The sequence below is a fragment of the Vicugna pacos genome, chromosome 13 (genome assembly GCF_048564905.1).
Source record: "Vicugna pacos chromosome 13, VicPac4, whole genome shotgun sequence".
In the NCBI taxonomy this organism is placed as follows: Eukaryota; Metazoa; Chordata; class Mammalia; order Artiodactyla; family Camelidae; genus Vicugna; species Vicugna pacos.
The window spans coordinates 30,863,691-30,882,294 of NC_132999.1; the positions used below are offsets into that span (position 1 = coordinate 30,863,691).

Consider the following 18,604-nt stretch of genomic DNA (forward strand, 5'->3'; position numbering starts at 1 on the left):
CTGGATGATCAGATAAAGAAAATGTGATTTATACATAACAGAATATTATTCAAGCTTAAAAAAGAAGAAAATCTTGCATTTGCAGCAACATGGATAAACCTGGAAAATATTGTGCTAAGTGAAATACACAGACACAGAAGGACAGATACTCCATGACACTACTTATATGAGAAATCTAAAATAGCCAAATCCATAGAAGAAGAAAGGAGAATGGTGATTGCCAGATGTTGAGGGAAGGAAGAAATGGGAAGGTATTAGTGAAAAGGTACAAAGTTTTAGTTCTACAAGATGAGTAAGTCCTAGAGGTCTACTATAAAGCATAATGTCTATAGTTAACAAAACTGTATTGTATACTTAAAAATTTGCTAAGAGGGTAGATCTTATGTTAAGTGTTCTTATCAAAAATAATAGTAATAATGATATAAAGAGGGCAGGAGGAAACTTTTGGAGGTGATGGATGGATTTATGGCATAGATTGTGGCGATGGTATCACAGATATAACTCATCAAGTTGTACACATTAAGTGTGTACAACTTTTTGTATTTTAATCATACCTCAATAAAGTAGTTAAAAAAAGAAAGTTTCTGAAAATAGTATCTGTAAACTACTTAGATTAGTGCCTGGTCATAGTAAGTGCTATTTGAAAGTTTGCTAAATTAAACTTTTAAATTTTACTGCATATTGAATGCATGTAATTTTTTAACCACTAGGATCTCAGCATTTTCAATAAAATTTCATGATGCAGTGAGACACTACAGCTTAAGTGTTAATGTCTAAAACTCACATCTTGAATATGTGTTTTATAAGTATTTCCCAGGGTGATTATTAAATTGAAAAGGATATCTAAATTGTTTTCTTTCTTCCTAGTTTGAAGTGAAGTGGGTGAGAAAATAATTTGAACTGGTTGCCAACATTTAAAACTTGGGAGGCTTTACATTTAAAACAAAACAAAACAAGATATCTGGCTTCTGGCTTTTCTCAAAGAATCAGAAAATTCTAGTAACGCTGAACTCTTGATTTTCCAGAGCGGCAATCAGCTATTCTGGAGTAGCAGCTCTTCCTGGGAGAGACATGCTGTCTGTCCATAGTCCTGAGCACCCCAGTATTGCTTCCTCACAGCTAAGGCTGAATGTCATTTGCCCCTCACATTTCACTCATTTATGTCCAGTCTGGCTGCTCTACACACTTAAGTTTGAGAAAGCTGTTCTAGTGACAGAGTCTGGAACTTAGGAAGTACTCAACAAATGTTTGTTGAAAGGATGAAGAAAGAACCATAAACATAAGTATAGGGATTTCCCTGACTGACTTTAAATTGTCCCAGGTGATACGAGTCTAGCTGTGCTTTTACAACAGCTGTTCCCACCATCCTTATCAATGTACAGCATGAGGAAGGAATGAAAATATTGGGATGTCAGAGAACCAATGCTCTGAAATAACTGGCTTTTCATTGGATGTGATTACCAGGCTGCCACATTTTCAAGAATAGACACCCTCAAATTTATTCAGTACTGGCAAAATGCAGTGAATTATATGACATGACAAAAAAATAAAATATGATCAAATGCACTTGCCATTTATTTGGGAATACATGACAATATCTATTCACTTGAGCAAAAACGTACAAACAACACCCAACTGTGTTTGAAGACAGGATATCTTTGATCAGAACTCTGAAATATCCCTTTGAGTTAGCTATTAGTATAATAAACTTCATTAATTTGTACCTGACAGTAATTTGGGATTTATGATTATTTAGTCTAGTTGAACTCAGCGTGTCCCAAATCTGTGAAGGAAGAGTAAGCCAAGTAAGTGAAAAGTGTAGGTAACATCTTGTCTACCCACCATTTTCTTTGCCTTATTGTAATCACTTAAGTGATAATGCTCAGTAAGAACTTATTATATCAATAAGGAACAGAGTTTGAGACTGGTAGTGGTTATAGCATCCATTACACCTGTCTTTCCAGCTCTGTTCCTGTGAATGCTTTAGGGATCTTGGCCCAAAAGAAGGAATTAGTTTTTAATCATCACTTACTTAAATAAAGTTAAAAAAAAACTGCCAAGGGTACACTTAAGATGATTTACTATAGTAACATCTAAATCATTGTAGTCATTCCCAGGTAACCATGTAAATGAATGAATGAATTGATGAATAATTAGATCCATATAATGTGGCAGCTATGTAAATTATAAACTTCCATTTTTAACTAAAGGATATTTTACTGTGTTGGATATTTAATGACTATAATATAGTTCATTATTGATATTTTTTTCCAAGTCAGTTATCATTTACGTATATTCTACTACTATTCCTTCAGTTTGGGGATATTAATGCATATAGTTACTATTAATATTTACCAGGCTACTTTAAAATAACATTATTAAAGCCAATAAAATATACATATGAAAAATTAATGTAACACAGTGTTTCTACCTTTATGTCTCAAGGGCTATGAAGAAATAAGAATGAGATGTTTAAGTATACAGTTTTATCAATGGTATGTTTTTATGTTGCTCTATATTCTCTGCTTTCTTAATCTTAACCCATTGTCCAGTAGCTACTAGCCACATGTGGCAATTTAAATTAATTAAAATGATATAAAGTTTGAAATTATTTTCCGTAGTCATAGTAGCTATGTTTTAAGAGCTCAGTAGCCACATGGGGCTGTGGTCACCCTATTGGACAGCACAGATAGAGAACATTTTTGTCACCACAGAAAGTTCTGTTAGCAGGTGGTAAACCATTGTATATACAACTCCTTACCCTTTGTTTTGCCACATTGTACATTAGATTTTTCGTTTGTAATTTGAAAATGAAGTTTAATATGTCCTAGAAGTACTATCTTACTTAACTTCTTGAAATCTCTTTTCCCCCAGATTGTTGTTTTATCAACTATATATTTAAACCAACATGTTCCTTTTTTCCATTAAGATAGTCTACACCTGACATTTTTATCATTATTTAAAACTCTTAAGTTCTGTGATGCATATAGGTGATGTAATGCCTTTAGGTATTATTCACTTTTAAGACAACACAGCATATGACAGTGTCTCCATGTGCCTCTTTTACCATATACAATGAAAAAAATACTTATTAAGTGGTGATTTTTCCCCCTTTATCTTATTAAGTAAATTATATGGTCCTTTTTTATGGAAGCCTTCATAGTTAGAGATGTAAAACAGCAATTTCTTGGTTCTATAGCATGACATAGTTCAGAGCTGAGATTAGAGAAACCCCGTAGAGTTGTTAATACTTGAGGGCATCCCCAACTAGAAAAGTATGTGAATTTAGGCATGGGAGGAAGGAAGGATCTGCTTTAAATTTAGTGTAGGGTCACTGAATCTTAATGATAGATTAAACAAGGGAGGTAGAATAATGAATAGGGGTATGCAGTGTGTAGCACTAATACCAGAAGTCCACGGTTTGTGGCGGTTTTTTAATGTCCTTTCCCATATGGTTTTGAATAGAGTAGGTTATGGCAGGGATGAGCTAAGGAATAGCTTTGTTAATGAATAAATAGGAGTAAATTTTTTTAACAGGAGACTTCAGGCTGTTTACTTAGAATGCGTGCTTATTTAATGAATCATGTGATTAAAATTTTTTCTGATCTTAATAATACATAAAGAGTATGCTAAGGTATTCCTGTTATTTTCTTATAAGTTAGCTATATTTACATTTTTGAGCCAGTCCTAACAGTGAAATCCTTGGGAGTACGATTTTAACCGCGTTAATTAAAAGCCAGTTGTATGGAGCTTCGGAGCACTGGCATCGTCAGTCCTTAGTTAGGGTTTGGTGTACAGTATTAGACATTCGTTCATGGTGTCAGTTCGTTTTGAAAGATTTGTCATTTGGAACCAGTTTCTAGCTCTATCTCATTCACCTAAAATTAACTAGGTATATAATTTTAGTGCCTATCCTTTTATTATAACTTTGCACTTGGCCAAGGCAGCTACTTTTCTTAAGATATCTTTCCTGCCCTCCCCCACCCTCCACATATCAGAGAGAGTAATACTAAAATTAAGCTGATCTTGGAAAGTAGCAAGTTAGAATCAGAAAACTGACCGGACACACTTTCAAATATCTCTCAGGGCTGTTCTTTGGAGATTACTTAATATTTCCAAAAGGAGAGGTTAAGTAGGTTGCTTCTGGTGCATCGGTTAAGCAGGGTGAAGAGTAATGTAACTCTCCTGACTCCAGGGCCCCAAATGCAAACACTGGCCTAGTTGTTCCCAAACTTTCTCCTTGATGTGGGTGACTTGAATGGTTTATTTTCACTTGATGAGCCACACCCCCAGGCCACTTTAGTATTCATGGCAGACCCCAACACTAAGTCCCTTTGTTGTCTTTGTTTTTTGCATTTTTTTGTTAACAAGAAAAGATAAAATTATAAGAGACCTGATTGTAGACTGAGGTTCCATTGCTGATGGTTCCCACCACTTTTTTCCACATCTCAAAGAAAGGCAAAGGCCTGGATGGGCAACAGAAAGCAGCAAAGCAAACATAAACATCATGTCTGAGCATCATTGTGGTGCTTCCAGAGTGGGAAAGAGTACACACAGTCTTTATCAAAATATAAAGATGGCTCTTCACCAAAAACAGTAGGATTGCCAGCATCTGAGAAATTTGGAAGTTTCTATAGAAACAATGGTCTTTTCTTTGGGGGGGAAGGGGGAGAGCATGTCTTAAGAAGAATAAAGAAGTGGATTAAGAATTTTTAAAATCTGCATTATCATCCTGGCTTAGGCATTAACTAACTGAATGATATTTGCAATACAAGTAGTTTGATTTGTCTGTGTGTGTGTGTGTGTGTGTGTGTGTAAAATTTAAAAGAAAGTGCAGTTCTGTGAAAAACAAATTGGCAGAGTAGATTAATGGCATTGCCCTACATCATCTTCCTTATAGATGCAATTTTATTTTAGGATTTATAGAGATTACATAAAACAGATACCTGATCAGAATTTCACGTGTCCATATCAAAAGCACAAAAGACAGGTTGACAAGAATGCCCAACTATTGAGAGAGAGAAAACTGGAGTAACAAGATAGGGCATAATTGATTTACTGTATATTGGCAAAGCAGAAGAATCAGGCCCATAGTGTGAATGTCTTCATACACTTTTATTCTGGATGAAACTTATGTTAATGAGATAGATGACTCAAAAGTCACTGACAAACGTTTTTATAAGGAGGAGCCTTTGTTAACCCTCCCATGATAAAGTTTATTTACTATTTTAATTGTTTTTCTCATTTTACCTTGATTTATTTTCCTGAAAATTTTTTATCTTGCTGTTTCTTTCCCAGCTGTGTGTGACACCAGGAACTGCCCTCTTAACCGTGACAGCAGCATTCAGTCGTTGAAACAATAACAAGTTGCTATTTGATCTTGTAGTTGTCCTTCCTCTACAGCACTTAGAGTACAAAATTGACAGCCTATAACTGCTCTTCATTGCTTGTACCAGCACAACAGGTGTGAAAAGTTCACTTCTCTCATGACAGAGGTTTCACCCATAGTTAGTCACTCTTACATGTTACCACTTAATGACCACTGTTCAGAGTAAGTGTAAATAGTCTCATAGAAAATTCTTACACCTTACAATTATAAAAGTGTCAGGTGGAAAAAATTTTTAAAGATAATTTATTGCAACTCTTTATTTTGCAGAAGAGCAGATTCAGGCTAAGAGAAGATGTATCAGTCATGAAAAAAATCTAGACTTGAGTCTTGTAGAACTAAATTAAATCCTAATTTCATCATTGACTAACTTTAGGCCAGTTATCTGTTGTCTCTAAGCCTCAGTTTCCTTATTTGTAATATGAAGATAATAATACATGTAAAGGGTTATTGTGAGGATATGTTAACATAAAAGCTAGTTCCTGGTTTATAGAAGATGTTCAGTAAATGTTCAGTTGCCTTTCTCTTCCCCTTTCCTTTACTCAGTTTCACTCAGATAGTGGCACAGCTAAAGTAAAAAATAGGTTGTTCTGACTCCAAATACATGTCTTTAAATAAAAAATTTATTTTGATTTCTGATTACATAAGTAATAGATGCTTAAATGAGATAGATACACAGAAAATAAAAATGAGTCATAATCCCATGATAGAGGGAACAAATTTTAACATTTCTTCTGTATCTTTTTCTAGTGTACATATACATATATGTATATGTATACTTAATAAGCAGAAATGTACATAATTTTATAATGTAGTTTTTCCTTAATATGTAACAACTTTTCATGTTATTAAATATTCTTCTCTGTCGAGGTAAGCAAACTTTTTCTGTAAAGGGTGAGAAAAGAAATATTTCAGGCTTTGCAGGGCATACATTCTCTGTTGCATCTGTTCAATTCTGCTGTCATGGTAGTGCAAAAGCATCCCAGAAAGTATATAAACAAATGGGATGTAGTGCTGTTCCAATACAGCTTCATTTACAGAAAGATACAGCAGACTGGATTTGGGCTCTAGACTCTACTTTGGTGACTCTGGTTTTATATAATCATTTTCATGGCTGCATAGTATTTCATTTATTTAACTATCTTATTATTGGATATGAAAATTGTGACAGTTGTGTGTCTATGTGTGTGATAATAAACAAGGTTGCAGTGACTATCTTTGTAGCTAAATATTTGGTTTCACGTGTAATTATGTCCTTAAGAGTAACTTGTATACATACTGCTTCTGACATTATATCAAATGGTTTGTCTACTAAAACTTAGACTCAAAAATTTAAAAAAATACTTCTGGTATATAGGTTTCTTGTTTTATGTGACCAATTTTTAAAGTAGTTCATAAAATTGAACTTCATTAAATGGTTCAAGGTTAAAGTAAAACTCCTAAAACTTTTCTTATAAATGTTCCAGTTATTTCTAGGATTGACTTGACTTAATTGGTATTTTCTTTTGTGGAAGGAATTATAAATTAATTTACTTGACTTTAAAAGGGGGAAATTTTAAGAGCATTTAATGAGTGACTGATGTTTTATTCATTGTGGACAATAAAAAAAATTTGCTTCTATGATATTAGGCCATTGTTGGAAAAACTGCTCTTTCACTGTTTCCATAAAGTATAGAGAGGAAATATTGGGCTCCAGGAGAAAGTCTTGACTGACTGATATGAGGTTAACCTCACACTGTTTTTCCTTTGGGTCTTGTTTCAGCTAACCTATGAGAAAGACTGAAAAAAAACAAACCAAAAACTGTTGTCTTTCATTTGCTTCAAACAGTTCTCGGGTGTTTAGGGATATTTCTTCAGTTGAACTAATATGTACAGGTGTCTTCCAAGTTTATTTAGTGTGATCAATAGATCATTTATTGTGATTTGCAGTTTTACTGCAATGCCCAAATATGTATTATAACCAGAAAGCAATCACACTTAAATTTTAGGCAGAAAAACTGAAGATTAATGCAGATTTTCAATGATGAAGATTATTATTTACCAATTATTATCAGTTATTTCAGTTTTCTGAAGTCTAGTGAAGAAGTAGTGCCATCTTTCATTACTATCTTAGACTAAAAATGATCACTTTATTATCGAAAAAATCATAGCATTTATAGAATTTCTATAGCAAATTGTTATTAATCATATTCATTCTCAAAAAGGACTGGCCACCTTAGGCAAGAGTTCAAAGAACTTTAGAATCAGTTAATTAGAAAGGCGTGGCTAACTGGGAGAGCCTATAATTCGCACATACTAAAACAGTGTTTCTTATGCTTTGGCTTGGTAAGATTTCCTAGAGGGCTTGTTAAAACACAGATTGCAGGGTGTCAGAGTTTCTGGTGCACTAGGCCTGTGATGGGTTCCCCGAATTTTAATTTCTGATACTTTCCAGGCAATACTAATACTTTTTGTCCAGGCACCACGCTTTGGGAACCACAGGTGCAGAAAAGTAATTGTTCCCCCCCTTTTTTTGTTGTTGTTGTTTATAATTTTAACTTCTGTAACTTCACAATTTCTCTAAACCTTTTTTACTGGAAAGCTCTTAAAATTTAACATCTTTTTTATTTGTGAAATATATTCTACCTTGCTCATTTATAAACATTTTCTTAACTCTTTAAGAATTCTTTTTTGAAATCCAGACCTAACCTTTAACTAAAGATATGAATTCATTTTAATAAACTTATGACCGTTAGTTCAGTCACTTTTATGATCTAACATTGTGATTTTTATATCATTTTTACCCACACCAAACTTTTAGGATAGGAAATTAGGAATATAACCATGTTTCTAATGAAAGTGTTAAATCTTATCCTTGGTAGTTTTCAGGATGACTAAAATCCATTTCCAAACTAGTTTTGATATTTGATTAGCTTTATTATCATCATTCCCAGCAATCTCTTAAGATGCCAATTGCCAGATTTCTTTACAGACAAGTAAGAGGTGAAGTAAGTTTTTAAAGTATGGTACAAAGCAAAGCTTAGTTACAGTTGTTGGAATGGAGAATTCAGTTAGAGCCAAAAGATGTTTTAATGGAACAGAATGCAGTCAGTTTAAAAGCTTGATTGAAAGCAACTTCAATTTTATAGTTTTCTTCAAACAACATGTTCATTGTTTTCTGGAAAGATGGTATTTGAGAAAAAGAAATGTCTCGAGTTACTGTTTTTATGAGGAAAGAATTGCTGAGTCTTTTAAATGGTTAATGAGAAGAAGTAATAGTTAAACACTTGGAGCATTGATTTCTGATTTGAATTCTCCAACACAGGCCAGCCCTGAGGGAAGGGAAAAAAAGCTTGCTAATTAACATTTGATTACTGATGCCACCTTCTCATTCCCCTTGCACCATCCGGTTTCAAGTGTTTTGTTCAGGAAGGATTTTTATGAGGGTTTGAACTTGCATCTTAGTAAAACAAATCCATGTACAATTGCAACGAGTGTACAATATGTTAAAAAAAAAAAAGAAGAAGAAGAATAAAAAGAATAGTCCTTAGATATGAAGTTTGTGTTCAAAACCCAGTCTGGATCAGAAGTGATTGGTTTCTTAACTGTGAGCCTTTCACAGCACCAATGATTGCTGAGAAACTGGAACTAAGCCTAGTGAGTATGTCTTATTTAAAAATACACGCACACACACACATACATATACACTTATTTGTTTGATGAAGCTTTGTTTAGCAAACTCTTAGCCAGATCATCATTTGATGGTGTGAAATACTTGGAGTTGAAAGTTTAATATATTTAAAATTTGAATAAACTCAGGTTCTAATATGACCAAAGGCCTTTTTCTTTTAGGATTGATAAGGAATGAGATACAAGTATGCAGTTTCAGGGTGCTTTTTTGTAAGGGCTATAACTTGCCATAGTATTCTTAATTTTAAAAAAATCTAGAAACTGGAGTGCTAACAAACTGATGATTGTTCTAAGCCCATGGCAATTAAATGTTTTGTTTTTATTTTTGCCATATTAAGATGTTTGATATGTGAAAAATTGTAGGCAAGATTTCAAAATTTTAAAGATGTTGAGATAAATTATAGAACTTTACAACTGTATCACTTAGCTCATGGTATTCTGCCAAAATTCTAGCCTCAGTGATAACATTTGGTTGATGAAATAGTTATTTGGGAAACCAGTGTGACAGGCTTTATTTTTAAATGAGAGCTCATGAGGAGAAAATGTTATGTAGTTTTTTTTTTTTAATCTAGGCTCTTTTGTGTAATTAAAAGCAAAAACTGACGTTTTAATCCAAGAAAAAAATTCACCTAAAATGTTTATTATATCTGTATTTCTTAACTGAAATTATTTGCAATTTTCATTTTTGATGTTACATTTATTTACTCTTTACTACTTTTTTTCATTGTCTAGCCTTAATGGTTTTAAACTTTCCCTCTTTACTTACTTGTCTTAAATATATTTAGCTCTTCTTTTCATGTACCTAAGATTAACTCCAATATTTTCCAAATATTTTAGAACTTCGAAAATCAGTAGTGATCTCATGTTATCCTCTTCTAATATTGAGTAAATAGGTCTCAGAGAGGTTCGACCAACTTGCACCACAGTTAACAGCTGAGCAGAATTAGGACTAGAAATCTGCTTCTCTTGCCTCTCATTATGCCACAATACCTCAAACTTGGTGACTTTTCTGTTATTAGAATATGCTTTTACTTGGATAATGCCTGAATGATATTTAAATTTCCCTGAAACAGTTTCAAGTAATGTAACCAACATTTAGCTCACAAGGAATGATTTTATTATAGCTGATAAAGTTATCTACTAAATTTTTATTTTCAATTTGAATAGCTACAACAGCTCATTTAAGGCAAATCTGAGTCTCATAATTTAGCCTCTAGCAGAGTAGTTTCCTAAGAATTTTTTTCTAGGAAATTCTGGTAACATTCACTAAAATGTACAACTGTTAGAAAATTTATTAAACTCAAAACTTTGCAGGAGATAAATATCTTACATAATTTTATATTGAGTAGTTCATAATAAAATGCTCTTTCCCCCAATGCTGTGTTTATAACTGAAATTTCCACAGTGAAGAAACAGAAAGTTTGAAGTGGAGATCATTGCTTACGTTAATTTCTATCTGTAAATAGATGTAAATCAGTACTGCATTAATTCTGTGCTATTTCAGGCTACTCTGATTTGTACTTTTTTTTCTTATTTACTAACAGCTGTCTTATATGAAGTAGTGGGGAAGAAATAAAATTGTCCTTTTAGAAAATCTAGAAAACAAGCTCTGGAAAATCTATTGTCAATCTAGAACACTTGATCCAAATACAGTATAGTTTGTAACATAATTTTAATGTTCAGCTGGTAATCAAAGCATTTATTAAATTTTTTCAGAACTAATTGAAACATTTGCATAGTTTAGCAGCCTGAAATCTCATAGATTTAGAGCTTAATGCATAACAAGAATTGAAAAGATTATGAAGGTTCAGCATGATTTTGAGCCAATGCTGATCAAAGAAAATGTGTAAGACAAAAAGGCCCTTAGGAAATGTTACCCTGTGAAGTGCCACTTGTCCTTAACTAGAATTTAACACAAATCTCTAAAGATGAAACTCCATCAGAAGTAGCACAGTAATGGCAGCTGGGCATGCCAGCTATAGCAACCTACCCTGTGTATGTATTCTTTCTGCTTCTCTCAAATCTCTTAAATCAGTCAGTTTCTCAGTACTCCTCACTACCCTGCTCTACACCCTCTCTACCCTTCTCCCTGCTCTCTCCCCTTGAGTCCTTCCTCTCTCCCCCATCCCTCTCTCTCTCCCTCCTTCCATCCTTCTTCTCCATCCTGTTCCTTCACCCCTCCCTCTCTCTGAAAAAACTGTTTTCTTCATTTAATTCATGATGACCTTAAATTCATCTGTATCATTTTATACACAGCTATATTTTGTCATTCAGCTTTCCTGAGAATCATTTTACTTTTGCCTTTGTGAACATTTCCGATTTTTTTCCTTCCCTGCAGGACTGTCACTTAAAGTTTTAATTACATAAAACCGTTAATGAAGACAATAGAATTTTTATCTCCATTAATAAAACCATCACTCATTTTGTACTTTTGCTATCTTATCACTTGTCTTTCTTCCTTATGATGGTAAAACCTGCCTACGGTTAAAAAATTGATAAACATGGAATTATTCTTGAAAAACTTATTTGTTTTCACTCAAGTTGTTGTTTAGTGATTGTAGTTTAAGACAATGCTCTTTTGGCTTAATTTCAGAAACTCTGTGAATTTAGCTTTTCAATTGGAACAGTCAAACATTAGCCTAACATGCTTTACATTGTACCCTCTCAGCCAAGTTCTGTCTGCACTAACCAGTTTATTCTATGACAAGTTGCTTAACAGATGTCATTCTGGGGAGAACAATGAAGCCAAATACTTGTGCAATGGCTAACATTACTCTAACTTTGATCACTTTTGTTCAGCACATCAGTCTGGCGTTGTGCTTTATACCAACATAACACTATAGCCAGAACATGCTTTTCAGGCTTAGAATAGCAAAGGAATGTTATTCAGTTCAGCGCAGTTACAGATGAGTTAATGAAAGAAGAAAAATACTGTTTATTTCATAATACCACATTGTTGTGTTTTGGAATTAAGGTGGAATTTAAAGAATCCCACTCCAAAGTTATTTGTTTATATACTCAACTCATAGTATTTGTGTGTATTTGCCAATGCAGGGGTAGCCTTGCCACCTTTCCAATAGATATAAATATTTGTCCTGCCTTCCCCTCACCCTCAAAATAGCTGATGACACTTGGTGTATCTAGACAACATAATTAAAAATAACTTTAAGAAAGGAATTTTTTGCCTTGAGGCCTGAAGTTTCCCCATACTCCTGTCTTCCGTCCTTTCCCTTTCTTTTATTAATAAATGATAATAATAATAATACTTTGGGTTTTTAGAACACCTTTCCTCGTAAGAGCACTAATGTTTAAGCATGACAAAATAGCACTAGCTAGTGGAAGTAAGTGGTCAGAGGTTAGCCCAACTGGATTTGGTTAAATTGTTGGGTTGGTAATGACTAGTGAAAATTTTCAAACTTAATTTGACTGACCATAAAAAAAAATACTACATGGTAGACTGGCCATTGCTAAGAACCTCTGAAAAACAGCTGTTTGTTTGAATTGAGTGGGGATCAAGCCATGCCCCCAAGCTCCTCAGTTCTCCTGTACTAAATCTCTTTTCACAGGTGTACATTAGAGATAAAAATAGATTGAGTTCCAGGTTTTGTTTTGTTTCTTTCTTTCCCCAGTGAATATATATCTCCATTTCACTGGAAGGGTAACTTAGAAGTGTTTATGTATAATAAACGGTAATGTGATACAAAATGCTGTAATAGGACAACATGATACTTCAGGCTTCTGCATTTTAAAAACATGAATGAATGCTGCTTGTTCTCCATATTGAAGTCATATTGTAGAACATATGTGCAGCATTTCAATATTAGCTTCTTTTTCATAGTGAGGTAATCCCAGAACTAACCTGAAGAGTTAGCTAAAATGGATTATCTCCATTCTTACAGTTTGATTATTTTATTTATAAATACAGAATGAAACAATTTTTGTAACCTATTTAGAAAAAAAGGAGAAAGATATGATATGTCTTAATTACTGAATAATAGTTTAACCATTCAACACTATTCTGATAAAATTAACTACCTCTTCTTCTTTTAAAGTAAAAAGTATAATGTTGCAAGTTAAAAAACTAGTTTTTAAACTGTAACAGTATTTAAAATAAAAGTTATCATTACTATATTTTCTTTTGAGGAAGGACCTAAGTAATGTATTAATGGATGGCTCTCAGTTAATAAATATTGTGTTGAAATAGTTTCTGATTTGGGGTGATTTCAAAGAAATAACCTATGCTGCTTTATTAATAAGTTATTATACATTGAAACTTATATAAAACAGTGAAGAAAATGTAAGGTTTTTCCTTCCACTCCTTCTAGAAAAAATAATTACCACCATTCTCTCTTCCACATAGAAACTTGAAATATATCTCTTGTTTGAATCATTGCACATCTTGAATCATTTAAAACACTGAATAGATTATGCAGATTTATAATTATAGCCTGTCCTAGGTGAAATACGGACCTGAAGTTTCTTGACTGAAAAGAAACTTGAGGCCATTGATAAAAATAATTGGTGGGGTTGTCGCTTGGACTATTATTTCATGTAGCCTTCATTGAGAATCTCCTTTTAAATTTGATACAGATTTTTTTAAATAAAATTTTTATGATTGGTATTTTCCTAGGTTCAAATTTTTGTTTGAATTTAGAAGAAAACAGAGGATATCACATAAATTGACTGGTAACTATCCTAAGTCATGTGGGAACCCTATTTTAATTGTTCTCTTTTTATAGGTAAAGAGAAATGTGTATGACCTTACGAGTATCCCCGTTCGCCATCAGTTATGGGAGGGCTGGCCAGCTTCTGCTACAGATGACTCAGTAAGTGACAATGGACTTATCACTTTTATATCCTTCTCTCTCTTTTGCCACTTTTAGTCTACTTGGCAGTGATACTACACAGAATCAAATGCTTTAAATCTATTGAATGAATTTTATAGATCAAATAATGTAAAAATAAGAAGAGTTGTAATAATTGAGTTTACTTGCGGAATAGATGTCATAAGCCAAGCATATCAGCATTCTCTTGATAATGTTACAATATCAGTATCAGGAACTTGATGCTGCTTGATTTGACTTAAATTTTCCTTTATTAGGAAAATGCAAATTTCAGATACTACTAATGAAATATCCCAAACATAAATTTTTTTTCCTAAATTACAGATACTTTGAAATTGACCTAACCATTTTATTTAATTTTAAAACTGCATTTCCCATAGGAGACCAGTACTTTAAAAAGTTAATTTTTATAGTTAATAGTACTGTATTCTTAAACACATCCATAATTTTCACTCCCGTTAAAAAAACCTGGAAGAAAAAGTTTAGTCTGTAATTTTTACCTATTATTACATCTACTTATAATAATTTTATTATAAATTTTAAACCTTCCCTATCTCTGCCTTATTTCCAGTGGTTATTCTTTGCCAAGAGAGTAAATTTTATCATCTAAGGAATTCAACTAAAATTAATTTTGGCTACTTTTATTCATAATCTTCATTGTTCAAACCAGATACCCATTAAAAAAAAAGTAAAAGAATTAGAACAGTTCAAGAATTTTGAAGTTTTTAAAATAAATAGGAAAGAAAGATATTGAGACTTTGTAAACATCTTGTAATATTAAATACTCAAATAATGATTATGGTTAAGAGTTTAATTACCTTTTCATATTTTCTAGTAAATATTATTTTTCTATCTGGATAATAACTACTCCTATTTTCTCAGCACCACTGTCATATATTTTAATATAAAGGAATTCTTTGTGGAAGATAGAAACATTTTTAAACAAATTGTTTATGTAGAGGCTACTTGAGTCTAACTGTTACACGGTCTAAATATTGTGCCTTTGGAAAATGCTTTGTGGCTTATGAAACTTTAAAAATAATCACAAAATAGCAAAACTTGTTTTTTAAGTGAACTCTTCAGAAAAAATTTATGTTAGGCACATTTATTTTAACACTGATTTTAACATTGACATTATAGTTAGTATATATCATTAGAATGATTGGTGGTTTGTCAATGGCTAAAGGGTAAGGATGTAGTGGTTATTTTTAGTTTGTATTTTACCCCGTTAGACTGAGAAATTTGATAGAAAATGTGCTACATTTATTTTTATAAAACAAAGAACATAATATTCATAAATGATAACCTTCTGTTTACCTGAGAAGACATGAAGAAATAAGAAATGTTCTTAGCATAGTCTAATAACCTGTTACAAGAAATAATAACATTAGTAGAAGAAAATAAGATCAAGCATGTCACTTAAATTCTCTGAGCTTCATTACCTCACTAATTTGAAACACTATAATAAGGATTAGTGTTTATATATATATAGTACCTGGCTCATAGTAGACACTCAATAAATGAGAGTCAATATTATAATTAATATTAACATCACTCAGAAAGGGATCACAGGCAAGGATTGGCTGGTTTAAGTAAATGAAGTGATACCTGAGATTTGCTTCAGAATAACTTCTGGGGGAGTGAGTAGGGATATAAATAAAGCCAAGGTAGCTGTCTACTGATCATTGTTGAAGTTGGATGATGTGTATATTTCCTTTTATACTATTCTCCCAAGTTTTGTGTATATTTGAAAATTTCTATAATAAAAAGTTTAAAGCAAAAATACTGGTTTAAGAGCAAGAACATAAGGTAATAAAGTCCAGAAATGTGGAGACTTCATGGGGTTAGAAAAGCCAACTACTCTTGAGCCCTAGACTTGTAGAAACCAGACTGAAATAGACTTATCAGAGGCAAGTTCCAAGGGTGATAGGCAAAATTAGTGAAATATGACTAATTCTTCTGTAACATAGTGCCTTACACATTTTAGGTGTTAAATCTTTTGACTTGACACTGAATTTTAGAGGCTCACATTTTAATGATTGTTATTTAATTTTTTACCAGAGAGTTCTAACGTAGTTTCATACAATAGGAAAATATGGAAAGCAACTAAAATTCACCATATCAAAGACTGTGATGCTACCTGGTACTATACCCAAGTGACAGCAAACACAAGAGGCCATCTCCATTAAGAAGCTTGATTCTTTTTGCCTCGTTATTCATATTTGCACCTTGTCCCAGAACCTGTGAAGTGTTGCCTGCCCACACATCCCCAGAGCAAATGTCGTATTGGCAGGATGTCGCCTTGAACTGCATGATTTGATACAACAAAGATGGTTAGAGTCAGACTGCTTTTAACCAGCACCATAGCAGATCCACTATCTCCAGTGTTTGAGTTTTGGCAAAAATTGCTTATAACTGTAGTCTTTTAAGGAGATCTGAGCCAAAGAAATGTCACGAAACCTTTCTTTCATTAGGACCATAAAAGCTTATAAAGCTAGTACTTGTAATCTATATTGTTGCAGACGGAGGTGTTTTTATACTTATTTAAATCACTAAAGTGGAGGCATCTGCTGCAAAACAAGATCGTCCTCACAGCTTAGGGCATGAATTAGGTACAGCTGAGAAATGTCAGCTGTGTAAACAGCCTGAAACGTGTTACCAACAAAAATATAATTAATTTCTTTCCAAGACAGTGTGCCATAACTTAATACTTAGAATGGTTTAACTTTCAGAGAAAGCACCTGAACATTTTCTTCCCAGTGCCAGAGTAGACAATTGGTTATAAAGGTCAATAAAAGTGAGGTTGGCTTGCACTTTTCCTGCTCAGTTCCAGAAATTTGTGTGGCAGTGAATATGTAGTAGCTTTAGATACCAATGGCTTCCGTGAATTTATAGAAATATCTTAGATCAAGAAGTTAATAGACTTGGGATGATGGAAGTGTTCTAAAATCAGATTGTGGTGATGGTTGCATAACTGTACATTTACTAAAAAATCATTGAATTAAACACTAAGTATATTTTATGGCACGTAAATTATACTTCAGTAAAGCTATTTTTTAAAAGGAAGCTAGTGAAGAGCTAGATTAAAATACTTTTTCATTTATGTTTTTATGTTGCATGTGAAATACTTTGCAATAATACAGATGTTTTCTTTAGTGTACTTCTCATTAACCTCTGACTTAGCGAACAGGACAAAGAAATAGACTTCTTATAATTAGATTCTTGTATAATCTTGAGTCTCTTACAAACCTGATAGACTACAGTCTTTTGACATCTTCAAGGCTGTTCAGTGAAGTTAGCAATCATTTAAAACATTGTTGCCCCATCTCTCTTTGGAGTTAAAATATTTTCTTTTCTTGTAGTTGTACTCTAATGGTGTCTGGGATACACTATGAATTGTCTTATAACTCTTTCTGTTCCTTTTGTACTCTTTCACCAGGGAAATAGATATCTAAAGCTTCAACAGTAGGGGAATGTTTTCATGCTGTGGCAGTTCAGCTGGGAGAACAAGGAAGTTGCCAGTAGACAAAATTTCATTTTACACTTTAACAAGGACACTCTTGGTTTCTAGAGAGTAGGAATAATTTTAACGTTGTAAATTCTGTAGAGGCACTTTTTTATAATGCAGATAATTTTAATATATGTAGTTTTTAAAACTCCAGGTCTTAATAATGCTTATAAAAAGGAAGAAGAATCCTTAGGTTTTTAATACTTTTTTGTCGTGTTCCCCCCCCCTTTTTTCTTTTGAGATTACTAATGGTCTTCTGTGGTTCCATCATTGGCTAAGAAATGTTAACTCAGAATTTGAGAAATTTGGAATTCTAGGACCAGAGGTTTTTAGGCATGTGGTAGGAGTCAGAAAGCTACTTAAAAATATTAAATATTAAATACTTTCACATTGAAAATGAGATGATTTATTAACAGAACTATTACACAGTAGCTTTTCTATGAAATAAAAATAAAACAAAAATCACACACACACCTTATTTCTTTTTTTTAATAAAATAGATTTTGTGAATGAGGGAATGTCATCTATTTTGATCATTCTGATGGGGGCCATTTTCTTTTGTAACTTCTCCCTGATGATTTGTGTTTAGCAGGTGTCAAATTATAAATATTCCCTTAATACTGGATCACCACCCTCTACTTTGCAGGAGCTGCCATCCCAGTACAGACTCTCACTGTTACCAGATCCTTTACCATACTATAGTTACCTACCTACTAAGTAAACTCATAACCTCCACTATAGTCATTTCATCCATTGCTGCAAGGTTAATGTCTAAAGTGCAGAATGAACCACATTCAGCCTTGCTTATATATCTTCAGTGGCAACCTATTACATGCTGATTTATTTACAGATTTTTATGCTGGCGTTCAAAACCCCTTCACTCTTTAGTCTGAAACTTCCCTTCTGGGTTTATTTTCCTTTACAGGCCCAGAATAAATGCTCAATAAATATTTCTTGAATAAATGATTGAATATTATGCCATATATAACTTAGTTTTAGTTAAAGATTCATTTTGATATACTCAGACATACTTGGTGCTCCACTCTGTCATTTAATTATACTGTTCCTTCTACCTAGAATACCTACAGCAATTATCTCCTTTCTTCAAGACCTTGCCTTAAGAAAATTTGCCTCTTTCCATGCCAACTTCTCCAACCATCTTAGAAGTTAGTTTATATTTGTTTTTCTATTTAAATT

At 33.0% G+C, this 18,604-nt stretch overlaps 1 protein-coding gene across 3 annotated transcripts in view; it reads left to right on the forward strand.

Moving 5' to 3' along the window:
* The window catches only part of FAF1 (Fas associated factor 1), a 378,065-nt gene that overhangs the window by 181,379 nt on the left and 178,082 nt on the right, over positions 1-18,604 (forward strand). For all 3 annotated transcript variants that reach the window (XM_031684245.2, XM_006200466.4, XM_072974476.1), the window contains one exon: positions 13,795-13,881. In XM_031684245.2, the coding sequence (XP_031540105.1) occupies positions 13,795-13,881 (87 nt within the window). The remainder of the gene's footprint in view (positions 1-13,794; positions 13,882-18,604) is intronic.